Source organism: Asterias rubens, chromosome 4 (assembly GCF_902459465.1).
Source record: "Asterias rubens chromosome 4, eAstRub1.3, whole genome shotgun sequence".
Taxonomy (NCBI): domain Eukaryota; kingdom Metazoa; phylum Echinodermata; class Asteroidea; order Forcipulatida; family Asteriidae; genus Asterias; species Asterias rubens.
This window is the reverse complement of record NC_047065.1, coordinates 12,727,155-12,742,683: the sequence shown is the minus strand read 5'-3', so window position 1 is coordinate 12,742,683 and position 15,529 is coordinate 12,727,155. Positions and strand designations below refer to the sequence as shown.

Here is a 15,529-nt window from a genome sequence, read left to right as displayed (position 1 = left end):
AACACATTGCATCTGACACTAGATCTGTTCAACCACGGAGGTAGAAATCAACATTAAATAATTTGGGCTGTCAATGGCCCAAGTCTGTCATATATCAGCAGAAGGGACAAAAAAATCACACCCGTGCGCATGATGGGGTTGACATTAATAATTTCTACCACCCATGCAAAAATAAGGCCAGACTGTTTTTTGTTTTTTTTTGCAGAAGGTGATTCTGGAAGAGGTTGGTGGTTAAAAAATATAGGGCCTTAAACCCGTTTGACCGTGGAGGTTTTTCTTCTACCTCCATGGTTTGACTATGGTTTGACATTGTGCAGAAAACATCAAATTCAATGGCAAATGTATTTTTGTAATTATTTGACGGGCTTGGTCATTATGCAATAATAAAAACTACGAGAACTTCATTTTCAGATGAGTGTTAAAATCAGTATAAAGCCCTTTTCACACGGCGCACAACCCAAAATTTATCTCCTACGGACGGTTGTGAGTCTGCTATAAATTAGTGGAAAATAATGTTTTAAAAAGCTATCACTCTTGTTGTATGGATAGGGAGGGATCCAGTGAGTGTTCAGATAATTATCAGTTACAAACGTTTCGCTTCACTAGAATCAATGCCAGAGGGCGACCCACGTTAAAGATCTCTGGCCTTAAAAAAAAAACACGCACACATGCTTTTCTAAGTTGTCAACACATGCAACGGTAAGAACACATGCAATGTCAGTGACCGGTGCATAGCGATCCCATTGGACAGTCGCCAACAAAAGGTCTACTTCGATTGGATAATCGGATGACTAATTTGTATACTAGTTTTTAGAGACAGGTGGGCCAATGGGCTTACAACTTTTTACGAGATGTCACTGGCTAATTACTATGCCGGGGCAAGTTGAGGGTTACTAATGAAGAAAGCTTTAAATCCATAATAACAACAATTTTCATGATATATTTTACTTTGTCATTCAATGACGTTCAAATTCAGTTATATGCCCTGGGCCTGTATTCAAAATATTTAAAAAATGAAGAAAAAAACACCTTTATTTTTGTTGCAGGATTTTTTGGAACTTTTGTGAAGGGAAATTATCTAGAACTAGTGAATTAGCACATGTTTAAAAGGCTGTGCTTTCATTGTAAATCACAACAACTTTCTTTGGCATTTAGTGCAGTCTATGTTTGGTGGGGTGTATATAGAACTCATGGTGGTAGAACAATGGCAGAACCTAAACCGTTGAGTCACCATGTATAGGTAAATAACAACGCAAGGTAGACTTGAAAACAAAATCAACTCATTTGCAATTATGATTACACTTGTTGTTTATAGCACACTGCACATCCACCCTATTATTAGCTCGAAGAATTTTGTCACTGACCAAGGACTTCCTGAAGTGTGGTTTTTATTTTGGGGTCCCTATTTTCATACTTGGTGAACTTTTAAGAATCCAGACACCCTGCAAGTATGTGGAGGTCAAATCCTATAGCAAGGACATTATGGTCTGGCAGTATTTTGTGTACGTGGCGTGTGAAACCTGAAACTCCGCTGGTTTGCTGACAAGACTAGCCTAGGCTTCCTGTCCCTTCGAAGGGCCGCCGATACGAAATACGTTGCATGCCACGAGTACAGTTGTAAGACTGGTGTCATTTTCTCAACATCCACAGACCGAACCAGACGACATTTTTATCAACGCTCAGAAGTACAACTTTGACTGCATTCAAAATGAATCAATTACTTTGTTGTTTAGTTCTATTCACACTGTATGTGTGCGGCAAGGCTGCGGTAAGTTAATTCTTTACATTTTGTACTTTGTATAAAGTTATTTTGTTCCGTTTTCCACGCCACTGGTTTTAAGAATTTCTTTCAGAAAACTTTACGTTGCTGACTTCTTCTCGCGAGCAAGCGGTCAGCGGAACTGAAGAAAATAATACTATTTTTGTTTCATGCAATTATATGTGTTTTCATGCAATTATATGTGTTTATATTTTTTTAACTAAACTTTGTTCTTGTGTATTGTTTGTTTTCAATCTTGTAAATAAATGGGAGCGATGTGGACAAAAGCCTAAGGGTTGGTTTATGATTTACTAAACATTGTACACAGAATAAGAAGGAATGTAGCTCCATCCATGATCCAAGTATCCTAAATTTCTGATACAGAGCATGGAGGTGTGGTAAATTATGTGGTTTGGTTTGCTTCTTCTTTTTAAATGTCTGTGTTTTCTTCTTGATTCCCGAAGTCAAGTCCCAATGTTTTGCCCGAATTTAGGACTGAAAAAGTCAGTTGCCTACCCCAAACCCCCTGGGGCTGGGGTCGTACACGTCACACGTAGGCTACGTAGCTGATTTTGTTTTATATGGCCGTACAGCCTTGTCACGGTCGGGCCGTGCCGTGGCGGTCGGTGTGGGAGGGTTGCAATTGCAATGATCCCAACTTGAATTCCTTCCACCGTTTTTATATGTTTGAATAATAATTTAATCATATCATAGGTTGAAACTACATTTGAATGTGTTAAGAAATACTTCTTATTTGTTAAGAAATACTTCTTATTTCAAAATACTTGTATTCATGAACAATTTGGGGGCTTTTCTTTCCACGTTCTATTTCTAGACCCAGTATTAAACTGGGGCTCTGTATAATGCAGTAGGCCTACTCCTTCAATATTTTTTTTGCATTTTCCAAGTTACGATGGGTCTGATGTTATCCTTATTGAAGCATCCATGAATGAAAGTAAAACTGAGAGAACAAAAAAAAACATTTTAAAAACCCATAACTATCACTTTAATATCTCATAGACTTAGAATGAGTCAGATTTTATGTCTCCATGAGTTAGCATGGCATATAAGTCATAATTATGATTTATGAGTCATTATTGTTTGTGGATTTGGGGTATAAGAGAAAAGGAGAGGTTATTTCTAAAGCCTCTGCCCTCATTGATAGCTCCATGGATGGCAGTTATCATAGAAACTATAAATCTTAAAGGGAAGGTACATGTTTGGTAATTACTCAAAACCAATAATAACTAAAAACTGACTGGTAAAGAGCATTGTAGAGCTGTTAATAGTATAAAAAAGAGAAAGAGGCAGTTTCTCACTAAAATAATAAAAGACTTCTAGCCAGAAGTCTTTTATTCCTATCTGAAAGCACACAAACTCGTCCAACAAGGGTGTGTTTTCCCTCATCATTTTCTTGCAAGTTCGATGACCAATTTATCTCTAATTTTCACCGGCTTGTTATTTCTTGCTTATGTTGGGATACACCAAGTGAGAAGACTGGTCTTTGACAATGACAATTACCAAAGGTGTACCTTCCCTTTAAGAACATTCTTTCAGTCGGCAATCATCAGTCCAGTGACGAATGCAACTCTGCAAATGCAAACTCGTCAAACCCTTTGTGCCAAACTTATCTCTATTTAATTAGGAATTTGAATTGACAATTTGCAGCCTGAAACCAGTCAGAAAAATGTGAAGGCAATCGTAACAACGAAAGTCTACTTCGACATCCTGATAGACGATGCAGAGAGGGGACGAGTGGTGTTTGGTCTGTTTGGTGATGCCGTCCCATTGACTGTCAAGAACTTTGTCACATACGCCACAGCAAAGAAGGGAGAAGACTCGTACAAAAATACAAAGTTTCACAGAGTTATCAAGGACTTCATGATCCAAGGTCAGTTAAGGACATTTAGGAATAGAGTTTGTTGGAAATTTACATAAACCTGGAGGGATTTTTAACACTGGACCAGACTGGACCAAAATCTTAATTCTTAATGAGAAAGAATTCTCTACTCTACAGAGTTTTGTACTTATGTAAACTGTTTTCATTTGAACAAGCACCATAGAGGAAATAATATTTATCTCTTTTCCTGCATAAGTTTTACTTATTCTTTGATATTCAAGAGAACCAAAAGATAATCAATAGACTCAACCCAAGTGATCAAGCAAAAACAAGATATGAAAAACTTCTGAAAACTTGGGTTTAATCTATTGTGCGTGACAGAAGAAAATACGCCATCTCTTTTGCTGCATAAGTTTTACTTATTCTTTGATATTCAACAGAATCGAAAGAGCAGAAACCAAAATAGTGAACAAAACTTTGCACAAATGTTAGCATGAGAAAATGTTGTCATCTATTTTACAGCCAATATCAGCTGTTGCGATGGTAATTGTAAGGTTTTCAGATGTATTTTCTTTTTTAAATAAATATGTTTTATTCCAGAGGGAAATAGTTCACAGAAAAAATGGTTCTTGTCTGAACTTTATTATCAGTAAGCTTCCATACTAAAAACTAAACAGAGCTGTGTGTTGTCTTTACCAATCTAGATATAATACCTTTAGTTTTAAAGGCAGTTGACACTATTGGTAATTACTCAAAATAATTATAAGCATAATACCTTACTTGGTAAAGAGCAATGGGGAGAGGTTGATGGTATAAAACATTGTGAGAAACGGCTCCCTCTGAAGTGACGTAGTTTTTGAGAAAGAAGTAATTTTCCACGAATTTGATTTCGAGACCTCAGATTTAAAATTTGAGGTCTCGAAATCAAGTTTTTTTCTTTCATTATTATCTCGCAATTTCGACGACCAATTGAGCTCAAATTTTCACAGGTTTGTTATTTTATGTGTATGTTGAGATACACCAATTGAGAAGACTGGTCTTTGAAAATAACCAAACGTGTCCACTGTCTTTAAAACAAAAACATTTCCGAGCGTTTTCATTAGAACATTAAAAAGTCACTTAACTCAAATACAACTTCATTATTTACATTTTGTGTGAAGTTTGATTAAGTTTCGAAGGAAACAAACATTCCAGTAGTTCACACACTTTTCACCAACAATTACAAGGGTAACACTTCATACTTCAGAACAATCAAGTTTTTAACCAATGAAATTCTAGACACCATACTGATTTTAATGATATTGCCAGCTGCCTTTGGTTTTTCTATGACATACTACCCATCAGGGGCCAGTAATTTGAGTTTTGCCAACACGACAGAAAAATTTACCAGTTCCTGGCAGGTGGCTTGGCTTGGCTTAGGTCAGAGGTCAATTTTGGTCATGATGGATTTGTAAAGTTCAGGTCAAGGAATTAATCATTGTTTCATTTAAAGGGCAGATTTTCGTATACGTTTAGTAAAAACTCTAAAAAATAGTGGCAATAAAAACTTTTGGTTACAAGCCTACGGCAGCTTTTAATAGTATAAAGCATTTTTAGAGACATTTCGTATCGAAGTAATGTCGTTATGAAAAAGCATGTACATCAGTTTGTTTGTATGCCCAAAACTTTGAATCTGAGAAGCAAACAGTGTATTCTTTTTAGGGATTGTTCTTCGTGCGTTGAAAGATTATTTGCTCCAGATTTTGGCGACCACCATTTGAAATCAAATTTTCACATGTTAGTTTTATTGTGTATACACTACCACTTTTTAAGGATTAAAGGCACTGTACACATTTGGTAATATTGTCAAAGACCAGTGTTCTCACTTGGTGTATCCCATCATAAGTATAAAATACAAGCCTGTGAAAATTTGGGCTCAATCGGTCATCAAAGTTGTGGGAAAAAGATGAAAGAAAAAACACCCTTGTTGGACGAATTCTAGCTAGCAGTCTTTTATTATTTTAGTGAGAAATTACCTCTTTCTCAAAAACTATGTTACTTCAGAGGGAGTCAATTCCCACAATGTTTTATACTATCAACAGCTCTATAATGCTCATTGCCAAGTCAGTTTTTAAGTTAATATTTGTTTTGAGTAATTACCAAACGTTTACCTTCCCTTTAAAACAGTTAAACGGTTCCAAAAACAAACGATATACTTTCCCTTTAAAACAGGTGGAGACTTTGCAGCGAACGATGGGACTGGATCAGTGAGCATCTACGGACAATACTTCAATGACGAGAACTTCGATCTAGAGCACTATGGACCCGGATGGCTCAGCATGGCCAATGCTGGTAAGATACTTTTTTACTATAAAACTGGTAACCCTTTTCTGCTTAGCAGCTTCATGAAATTTGGCTCATATATAGCTAGACTTGAATTCAAGTAAATAATGTAGTATTCTGGCTGTTAACACAATTCTGCTTAGCAGGACATGTCTCTGCTAAGCAGCTTCATGAAATTGGGCTCATTGTATAGCTAGACTTGAATTCAAGTCATTTAAGTCGGCTGTGACTTTCCCAGACACAGACTTAATGCTGTCTGACCACTAGGGCATGGCGATGATAATAGTCTCGACAGGAAGTTGTAAGAATGAGGGCTTGAATCCAAGTCTACCATGAAAAGTTAGTCATTCAATAAATTCTGTATACAGCTAAACCCAATAGCATAAAAAACTTTCTTTAAAGGTATCGTACACGTTTGGTAATTGGTGCCTACTCCTGTTAATGTTTGTTGAAGATATAACCCATAAAACTAACCTTTGAAAGTTTCACTTCAAAAGGTGGTAGCGTTTTTGAGATTTCTGCGAAAATCTGTAGCAGTATGTTTGGAAAGGAAGAGTGAAATAATTCATGTAATAAAAATAATGAAAGACTTCTGGCCAGAAGTCTTTTATTATTTGAGTGAGAAATTAGCTCTTTTTACAGAGGGAGTCGTTTCCTACAATGTTTATACTATCGTTACCAAGTAGGTTTTCAAGCTAACAGTTGTTTTGAGTCACTACCAAACGTGTACGATGCCTTTAACACATAATTACATTGTCTAGCATAGTTACATTGTACCTATCAGAATGCTGTGAATTGCATGTCACTGCACCGTGCTCTGGCCTTTTTCTGATTTCATAACACTTAATTAATGGAAGTGCCCGCTGCAAAATGAAATCCTGGCCTCTTAAAGGTGAAGGCCTGATGTTTGTTTATAAATTATAAAAGGTCTAATTAACTGCTCTTGGGAATTTGTTAACAGGGATAACATAGTGTCCGTCGGTTTGAAATGTATTTCGGTCAGTCTGGATAAGAATAAGGACTCGTAATGATCGGGCTGATGGTGCTATGTTGTAAGTTTCTGCGGGAAATGCTTTGTGCTCACTGCTCAGGTAAAGTTTAGGGCTGGACAAAATCACAGTTTAAAAAAAAAACATTCTTTTGAGTTGTTTTCAGTTTGTTTTGTTTCGTTTCTTTATTTTGTTTTTGTTTTTTAACACCTATTTTTTCTCCATGACTTACTTGAAATGAAACAATTGATTACAACAATTATTTGCAAAATAATTGGTTGACAGCTCGAGCATAATTCATGGCTTGGATTTAATTTCGAAAACATTTGTTGAAATGTTGCTTAGTCTATTATTTTTTTCTTTGATGTTGTACTCTGAAGTGTCAGTACCTGTGTTGGTTTTTGTTGATTTTTGTTGTTGTCTTGAAAGAAGATTTACTCCTTAAAAATATCGGGAAGTTTACTCTTTCAGTGCCAAGGTCATAAATGTACAATCCATTTAAAGGCAGTGGACACTAATTGGTAATTACTCAAAATAATTATTAACATAAAACCTTACTTGGTAAAGAGTTATTGGGAGAGGTTGATAGTATAAAACATTGTGAGAAACGGCTCCCTCTGAAGTAGCGTAGTTTTCAAGAAATAAGTAGTTTTCCTCAAATTTGATTTCGAGACCTCAGATTTAGAATTTGAGGTCCCGAAATCAAGCATCTGAAAACACACAACTTAGTGTGACAAGGGTGTTTTTCTTTCATTATTATCTCGCGACTTTGATGACTGGTTGAGCTCAAATGTTCACAGGTTCGTTATTTCCTGCATATGATGAGATGCAGCAAGTGAGAAGACTGGTCTTTGACAATTACCTGCTGTCCAGTGTCTTTAATGTGTTACAAAAATGCCATTATCATATCTTTGTTATATGTGTTTCAATGGTTTAGCAATAATAATTTACAACCCTAGTGTCCATGTACATGTTATCAGGAGAGGGCATTATCATCTAAGAAATACTGTTGACTTTGGGTTGTGCCAAGTCGACACCAATCAGCAAGATACATTCTGTTTTATGGGAAAGACTTTAAACAGATTTCATATACATGGTTTTCAAAAAGAGCTTTGCATTAAGGTTCGAAATGCAAACAAAAAGCAGGCACTGAAAGAGTTAAGGTGAGATTTAATGCCAGAACTGCATTTTATCGGATTACCACCACCTTAGGGCATGTTTCTGTGTACAACGCAGTAAGGAGTTATACCAATACATACAACACGACAAGAATATTTGGCCATTGAGCCTCGACAGTTTGATTGCATTGATTTGCATGAGAGGGGACCAAGATGGCGGAACAGTGCGAACAGAGATTTGATGTTTTACACCATTACGTATTTTGAGAACCAAATATTTCTATTTAAAAACACAGGACCAAACTCCAACGGTTGCCAGTTTTTCATCACCACAGTCAAGACAGCCTGGTTGAACGGCAAGCACACGGTCTTCGGCAAGGTCCTAGAGGGCATGGACATCATCAGGACGATCGAGGACCTCAAGACAGATGATAAAGACCGCCCTCTGAAGGCCACAGTTATCGCAGATTGCGGGGTCATTGAGGTCAAGGAACCATTTGAGGTCAAGAAGGAAGGTGTCCCAACGCCTGATGTTGTAGTTGGACCCCCTACTGTGTAGACTGCCACAGCCATCTTTGTTTAGATACCCAGGCATTAGGCATGGCAAAGTGGTGAATAACTTTCATAGTCACCAGACTAATCCTTCGCAATTAAATATTTAAGACCCATTTCAGTTGCTCTGTGGGAGTCTGGGATCGTAACCGCGAACACTCGCCATTAAAAGAATTTTTTTGATTGCACTATGCCTAAAAACCAATAAGGAATTAGCCTATTGTTTCATTGTTCTACATGTATAACAATGAAAATTCACCCCATTTCAAGATTGACTTGAGTTGAGTTTTATAATCACAGAAGTTTAGGGGTTCGGAAAGCTAGTACATTGATCTCAATCTGCAGGATGACCTAAGCTAACCCTTGACCTCAGACTTGGTCAATGACCCTTGCTGTTTGACAATTACATGTAGGTTGCCCGTGTTAACACTAGTTTGTACTCGTGTCTACGCAATACTTTTTTTAAAATTGCTCCAACATGATCTTTATAAAATTTGATATTCATTCTCTTGAAAAGTGTCGTATTGCACAAAATCTGTTACCGGAAATATTTGTTAATTTTATTTTAATGTTGAAGATAAATTGCTGTCACAATAAATAATTTTTGTTATATAAGCTTTAACTGTGGTGTTCGGACCCCTTAATAGGAAATTTATTTGCACGAATTAAACGAATCTTTAACAGTGCAGTGATAAACTTGTACAGAAAGTTCTGTTACAAATGTTTTAGATTTTTTTTTTTTTTCAATTAATTTTTTGTATTAAACAACAATGGTTTAGTGTCTCAAGTCACCATTTTCCCCACTTATTTCAGGAAAATAAAACAAACAAATAACTGCGAGTTAGGTAAACAATTAAGTTTGATTGGTTAAAGTAATTTTTTTCTGAGCTTTCTTAAAAGATGTCCTGTGGTGCTACTCTGTAAACTGAGTTGTAAGTTCTATTTAAAACATCGTGCCAACAACCAATTTTGTGTATAAATTATAATTTTGTATTTTTACAGGATGCCGAAGAATGCCTTCTCTTGCCCCAAACAAAATCAATAAATCAATCAATCATATTGAACATAAACTGCAAAAACAAAAACGGAACATTTGAAAAACAATCTAGGGAAAAAACGCATACGGGTGTGCAGAGTTTTCAACTAAGTTTTAAAGCAAGTTTTAACTGATAGTGAAAAGTATCTATGCAGAGCTTTTTATATTTTTATCATTAAATAAAAAAAAAAAACAGGTTTTTAGCTAAAATGAAATGTTTGTGAATAAGATTAATGACTGATTATCTTGCCAATAATGACTGAGCTGTCAGGTCTCGGCAACAACGTCAACAAGACTATAGATCATGTGACTTTTCACACTGGCATTACAAGAGCCACAGAGCCAGCCACAATGTGTACACAGCTTTATTGAGGCAGAAATAAAACCATTTCTAATCTAATCATAACCTTATGGACCATTTATTGTTTTAAGTGCATCACATACACTTATCTCGGCACACTGTGTACTGAGTGCCAATTTCATAAGCCTTTTTGAGAAATGGCGTACAACACCTTCAGGTTTGGGTAATCTACACCCAAACCAAACAGTATACTCCTATCACGTCTGCCATACCTCAAAAAGGCTTATGGAGATTGCGCCTTTTGTTTTATATCAAAATATATGGAAAAAGGGTGCACATTTTAAAAACTTTTATAGTTTCTGATTTTGTGTGGTAGTTTATGATCAAAATTATGTACAATTTTCCATTATGACCAGTGCAGTATCCTGCCTGCCTGAAAATGCACTGGAATGTTAAATGTTGCTCTTTTTGTAAAAAAAACCAAAAAAAAGGTTACATGGTCTATATCAAGGTTGATTTCTTCCCACAGTAACAAATCTAATACAGGCAATAATATGTACATGTTTCGGATCATACATTTTAGCCATGCAAACATTCTTGCAAAATTGAACAAGGATGTAACATCCCTTAGGAAGGGCCTTGGCACACCAGGCAACTTTTACAGCCAACTTGGAGACACCATGCTGCAGTGCATGCTACATGACCTTTTTGGAGCACATGAGTCTTCAATCCCAATGAATAATGTGGTTGTGAACATTCCAATGTGATTGGATTCTCTTCTTTGAGATTGCTTGAACTGGTTGCCTGTAAATTGCCTCGTGTGACATGGCCCTTGTGAACAGATGAAAACACAACGACGCAATCTTTGTAAAATGTGCCAATGGCATTTGTTTTAAAGATTGTACTCAAGATATGATCTCAACTGCATCATTTAGGAGTGAGAGTCGTCACCGACAAAAAGATAAGAAACTAAGATTTCGGGGATGGCCTTTTCCACATTTTGCTAACCCCTGGAGCTATAGATTCCTCCGAGCTTTTGGGAACAGTGTATAAGAGCACAATTTATCCACATCTGAAAAAAATAACATCTGATTTTCTTCTCAAGGCAGACAGAATAAAAGTCTGAATTCAAATAAAAGTCTGAAATTTCTCGTCCCTGATAATTGTGAAATGACTCGTTGCTGTGACCTGGCAGCTCAAAGCAGCCAAAGAAGTTATTCTTGTAATATACATGTATGATCTTGAAAAATGAAGTTCATTAATTAAAAGATACAAGTTGTTCATACATTGAAGTGTGTTTTTCTGTATTATTTGTGTGCATGTTGATTCCTGGATACTACATGTGGTGAACGAGGGAAGAGGACGTTTGAGTATGCTAGGGGCGGGCGATCTGGGGCAGACTTGACCCAAACATTTAATTAACATGTTCAAATAGGTGTTTTATAGACTCAAGAAATCTGAAATTGATATGGGGTAGCTAGTTCAATACTTGAATTGAATTATTGTAAACATCATGACATTATTCGCCATGTAAAAAACAATTTTGAATCGTTTTTATGTGGAAATTTGTAAAGAAGTCACTTATGTGTATAAAAAAAATATTAAAAAAACATTTGGAAACGGAAAAAATAATAAAAGGGGCATGTGACACCTACTTCCGAGGTTGAAACAGAGTTATCCCCTTCACAGTCCTGCAAACCATAAGATTGACATCATGGGTATTGTCTCTAGGAGTCTGGCTGGTAAAGCAGAATGCACCACTTTCCCAACTCCGGAACCAATTTAGGTGCCTTGCTCAAGGGCACAAGCGTCAGCGTCGTGACCGGGATTCCATCCCACACTCGTCTGCCGACAACTCTATAGCTTGAGAGTTTGGTGAACAAGACCGCTCTGCCACAACATGCCACACCTACAGGAGCTGGAGGAACACGTTGACAACAACAAATAACTGAAAATATGCATTATGTGGTTTTTTTCAAAACATACCCGCTGTATTTCTTTATTAAATTTATTCAACAAATTTGAATCTTTACATAACTCGCAAGCATGTTAAAAAATTATTGACTACACACACTCTAAATCAAAGTCCCGAAATACACTATATTATCAAGAGAGTAATGGCTCTAGCCCCCACAACTATCTGACTATTCAATTTCATCCAAAGTGGTTTTGAATGATGGATAAACCATGGATAAACTATGCCAGCCTGCAATAATATATTATCATCTGGTAAGTTGCATCCACACACAGTACACACTAGTCTTGGTGCAAAACGTTTCTCGTTTACCTCTCACACAAAGTGCTGCCAACTCAACAACAGCCCCACATCGACTGCGCTGTGCGTGAAAGGAAAACAAGAAATGTCTTGAACTAAGACAAAGTACACACATATATACACTGTTGGTTCAGTGCACAGTTGTGCCACACCTTACAAAACAGCTGAATGGTTTCAACTGGTTGGTAAACTTGCTGGGTAACATTAAGCCTAAGCCAGGAGCCTAAGCCTAAGCAAGAGCCCGAGCAAGAGTTTAAGGCCCAGTCACACTGCAGCGATAACCATAACGATAACGACGCAAAGAAAACGCGTGGACTTACACAGTTGCGTAAAGTTTCGTGAAATCGGCTGCAGGCCTTTAATCTAGAGCTTCAGCCAAAACTGGAAAGCCCGAGCCCAAGCCAGGGTTTCCAAAAGGACATTCTTATTTCTTGATTCTTATTTTAATAGTCTGGATACATATATGGATATTCATACTACGATTATTCAAGAGAACTAGGCAGTGTCCAAATTGGTGGCTCAGGCTATGGGGGGGGGTCATCATGTGTTGAAGTATGGGGCATCCTTAGACACGCCCATAGCAACAGTCATAGCCGAAGCCATAGGCGCCGATTTGGAAACGGCCATATATTCAGGAAAAAAATTAAGAGGGCTGTTTATCAACCTCTGTGGTTAACAGTATGAGAGAGTCGACAGTCGACAGTTAAATAAATACTCCAACAGTACATCAATGGAAGACAAGACATGGTAATAATTTCATGTCTTTATGACGAAAATCATTCAATCATAAAAGTAAGACACAAATCAGCACAGTTTTCATGGCTTTTCCCATAGAAACAGAGCCAAGAGAGTGCCGAGAGCAATGATACCGTGAGGCAGCCATTTTGTTTTTCCGGCAAAAGTAAAAGTTTCCTCTAGACACCCTTGCATACAACATCACAAGCTCAGAATAGCGCCCTCACTGAGGTCAATAATGAATTAAGACTGGCTGAAAGTTGTGCACAGCAAGTCAAGTGGACGTTTCCGGTGATTGACCTCAGTGATGGCGGCCAGCCCATGCCAGGGGTCAAATGGTTAATCGGTTATACCTACAGATGATGTCATCTTGTTAACTGATTCTTTATTCACAGACGATACTGGGGGCAGCAGACTGAAGACGTGAGCGAGCCGAGCGTTTTTTACCGGGGTTTTATTTCTAAGATTTAAACCCGAAACAATGAACCAATGTCTGTGCTGAAGACAGGCAGGCCAATATTAAAGGCAGTGGACACTATTGGTAATTACTTGAAATAATTATTAGCATAAAACCTTACTTGGTGACGAGTAATGGGGAGAGGTTGATAGTATACAACATTGTGAGAAACGGCTCCCTCTGAAGTTCGATGGCCGCTTGAGCTCAAATTTTTACAGGTTTGTTATTTTATGCAAATGTTGAGATACACCAAATTTGAAGGCTAGTCTTTGACAATTACCAATAGTGTTTTACCATTTAAGCAATGTGGGCAAGCATGAAAAACACAAAAACATGTGAACGTCCTGGTTCCTTATTCACTCTGACAACAGTATCAAAATCAAGATTCCAATCCCCCCAAAAATCATATCAAAGAAGAAGTTTTCACAGTGGAGGTACTTTTAAAATGTGTTGAGCAAGAAATAACCTCAATGTTTGCCACTCGGTCATGTCACAGCTCTATGAGTAAAAGCTTGTAAAGTAAGTTATTCACCTATGAAGAGCAATAGAGACGTAGGTCGTAGTGGCTGCAACTGCGGCTTGCTCGTCATGTGAACAAGCATTTAGCCATAGGATGCCCAGGGCAACACATTTAGCAACAGCCATAGCCACAAATGCCACTTCAAAACACTGCATAAAGTCTAATTCATTTCAGCGAATTCCAGCCACAATATTTTGGCCTTAAATTAGCGAAGTTCATGTTTTCACTTCCAATCAACAACAAAAAAGAATAAATGAACAAAGACCTAATTTAATAAAATTGTAAAGCACAAAAAGAAATTGTCAGAAAAAATATTGCTAGGCCTATGTTAGTTTAAAAAGGCGAATGTAGGCATACATAGGTGTACGTAGGCGTACATAGGTGTACGTAGGCATATGTAGGAGTATGTAAGAGTTAGGAGGCGTAGGGGTATACAGGCGTAAATAGGCATATGTCTGCCTAGAAGTATGTTCCTACTTCAGATAGGAGAGTCTCCTCCGATTCCAAAAACAGTTATTTTCATCACCTCGAATGGTGATATACTAGGAAGATGCTATGTCTCAAAAGGTGGTGACACATATTGTCTCTGTACAATTAATTACACCGCTGGTATTTACACATCAATACAGTATCATACATACCGAGAAGTGAAGTAAATTTACCTCAACATTTGTACAAATTCGGCGACAATCTTTCTATTTTTTAATGAGAATGACAGGAAGAGAGGAAACTTTAGACTAAAACTGAGAAAAAAATTGCAAATGTTGTTGTGCACCTCAATAATTGCCCAACTGATAAAGCCAAATATAATTGATTAAATAAACATTTATGGTCACCAAAGGCATATTTTAATGTCTGGATATTTTGCATACAATTTTTGAATAGAATATTTTATCTGGTCATGTTCTGATGTACCCAGTAGTATTTGTACCCAGTACTATTCCAATGTACCCGGTAGTATTCGGATGTACCCAGTACTATTCCAATGTACCCAGTAGTATTCGGATGTACCCAGTACTATTCCAATGTACCCAGTAGTATTCGGATGTACCCAGTACTATTCCAATGTACCTGGTAGTATTCGGATGTACCCAGTACTATTCCAATGTACCCGGTAGTATTCGGATGTTCCCAGTACTATTCCAATGTACCTGGTAGTATTCGGATGTACCCAGTACTATTCCAAAGTACCCGGTAGTATTCGGATGTACCCAGTACTATTCCAAAGTACCCGGTAGTATTCGGATGTACCCAGTACTATTCCAATGTACCTGGTAGTATTCGGATGTACCCAGTACTATTCCAATGTACCCGGTAGTATTCGGATGTTCCCAGTACTATTCCAATGTACCTGGTAGTATTCGGATGTACCCAGTACTATTCCAAAGTACCCGGTAGTATTCGGATGTACCCAGTACTATTCCAAAGTACCCGGTAGTATTCGGATGTACCCAGTACTATTCCAATGTACCTGGTAGTATTCGGATGTACCCAGTACTATTCCAATGTACCTGGTAGTATTCGGATGTACCCAGTAGTATTTGTACCCAGTACTATTCCAATGTACCCAGTAGTATTCGGATGTACCCAGTTGTATTCCGATGTACCCAGTACTATTCCAATGT

At 37.4% G+C, this 15,529-nt stretch overlaps 1 protein-coding gene across 1 annotated transcript; it reads left to right on the top strand.

Annotated features, from left to right (window-relative positions):
* The first annotated feature begins 1,539 nt into the window (after window positions 1-1,539).
* On the top strand, window positions 1,540-11,202 carry LOC117289333 (peptidyl-prolyl cis-trans isomerase B-like). The gene is made up of 4 exons (XM_033770413.1): window positions 1,540-1,768; window positions 3,428-3,650; window positions 5,811-5,930; window positions 8,325-11,202. Exons 1-4 carry the CDS (start codon window positions 1,709-1,711, stop codon window positions 8,585-8,587), a joined length of 666 nt encoding a protein of 221 aa, XP_033626304.1. The 5' UTR covers window positions 1,540-1,708; the 3' UTR covers window positions 8,588-11,202.
* The last annotated feature ends 4,327 nt before the right edge of the window (window positions 11,203-15,529 follow it).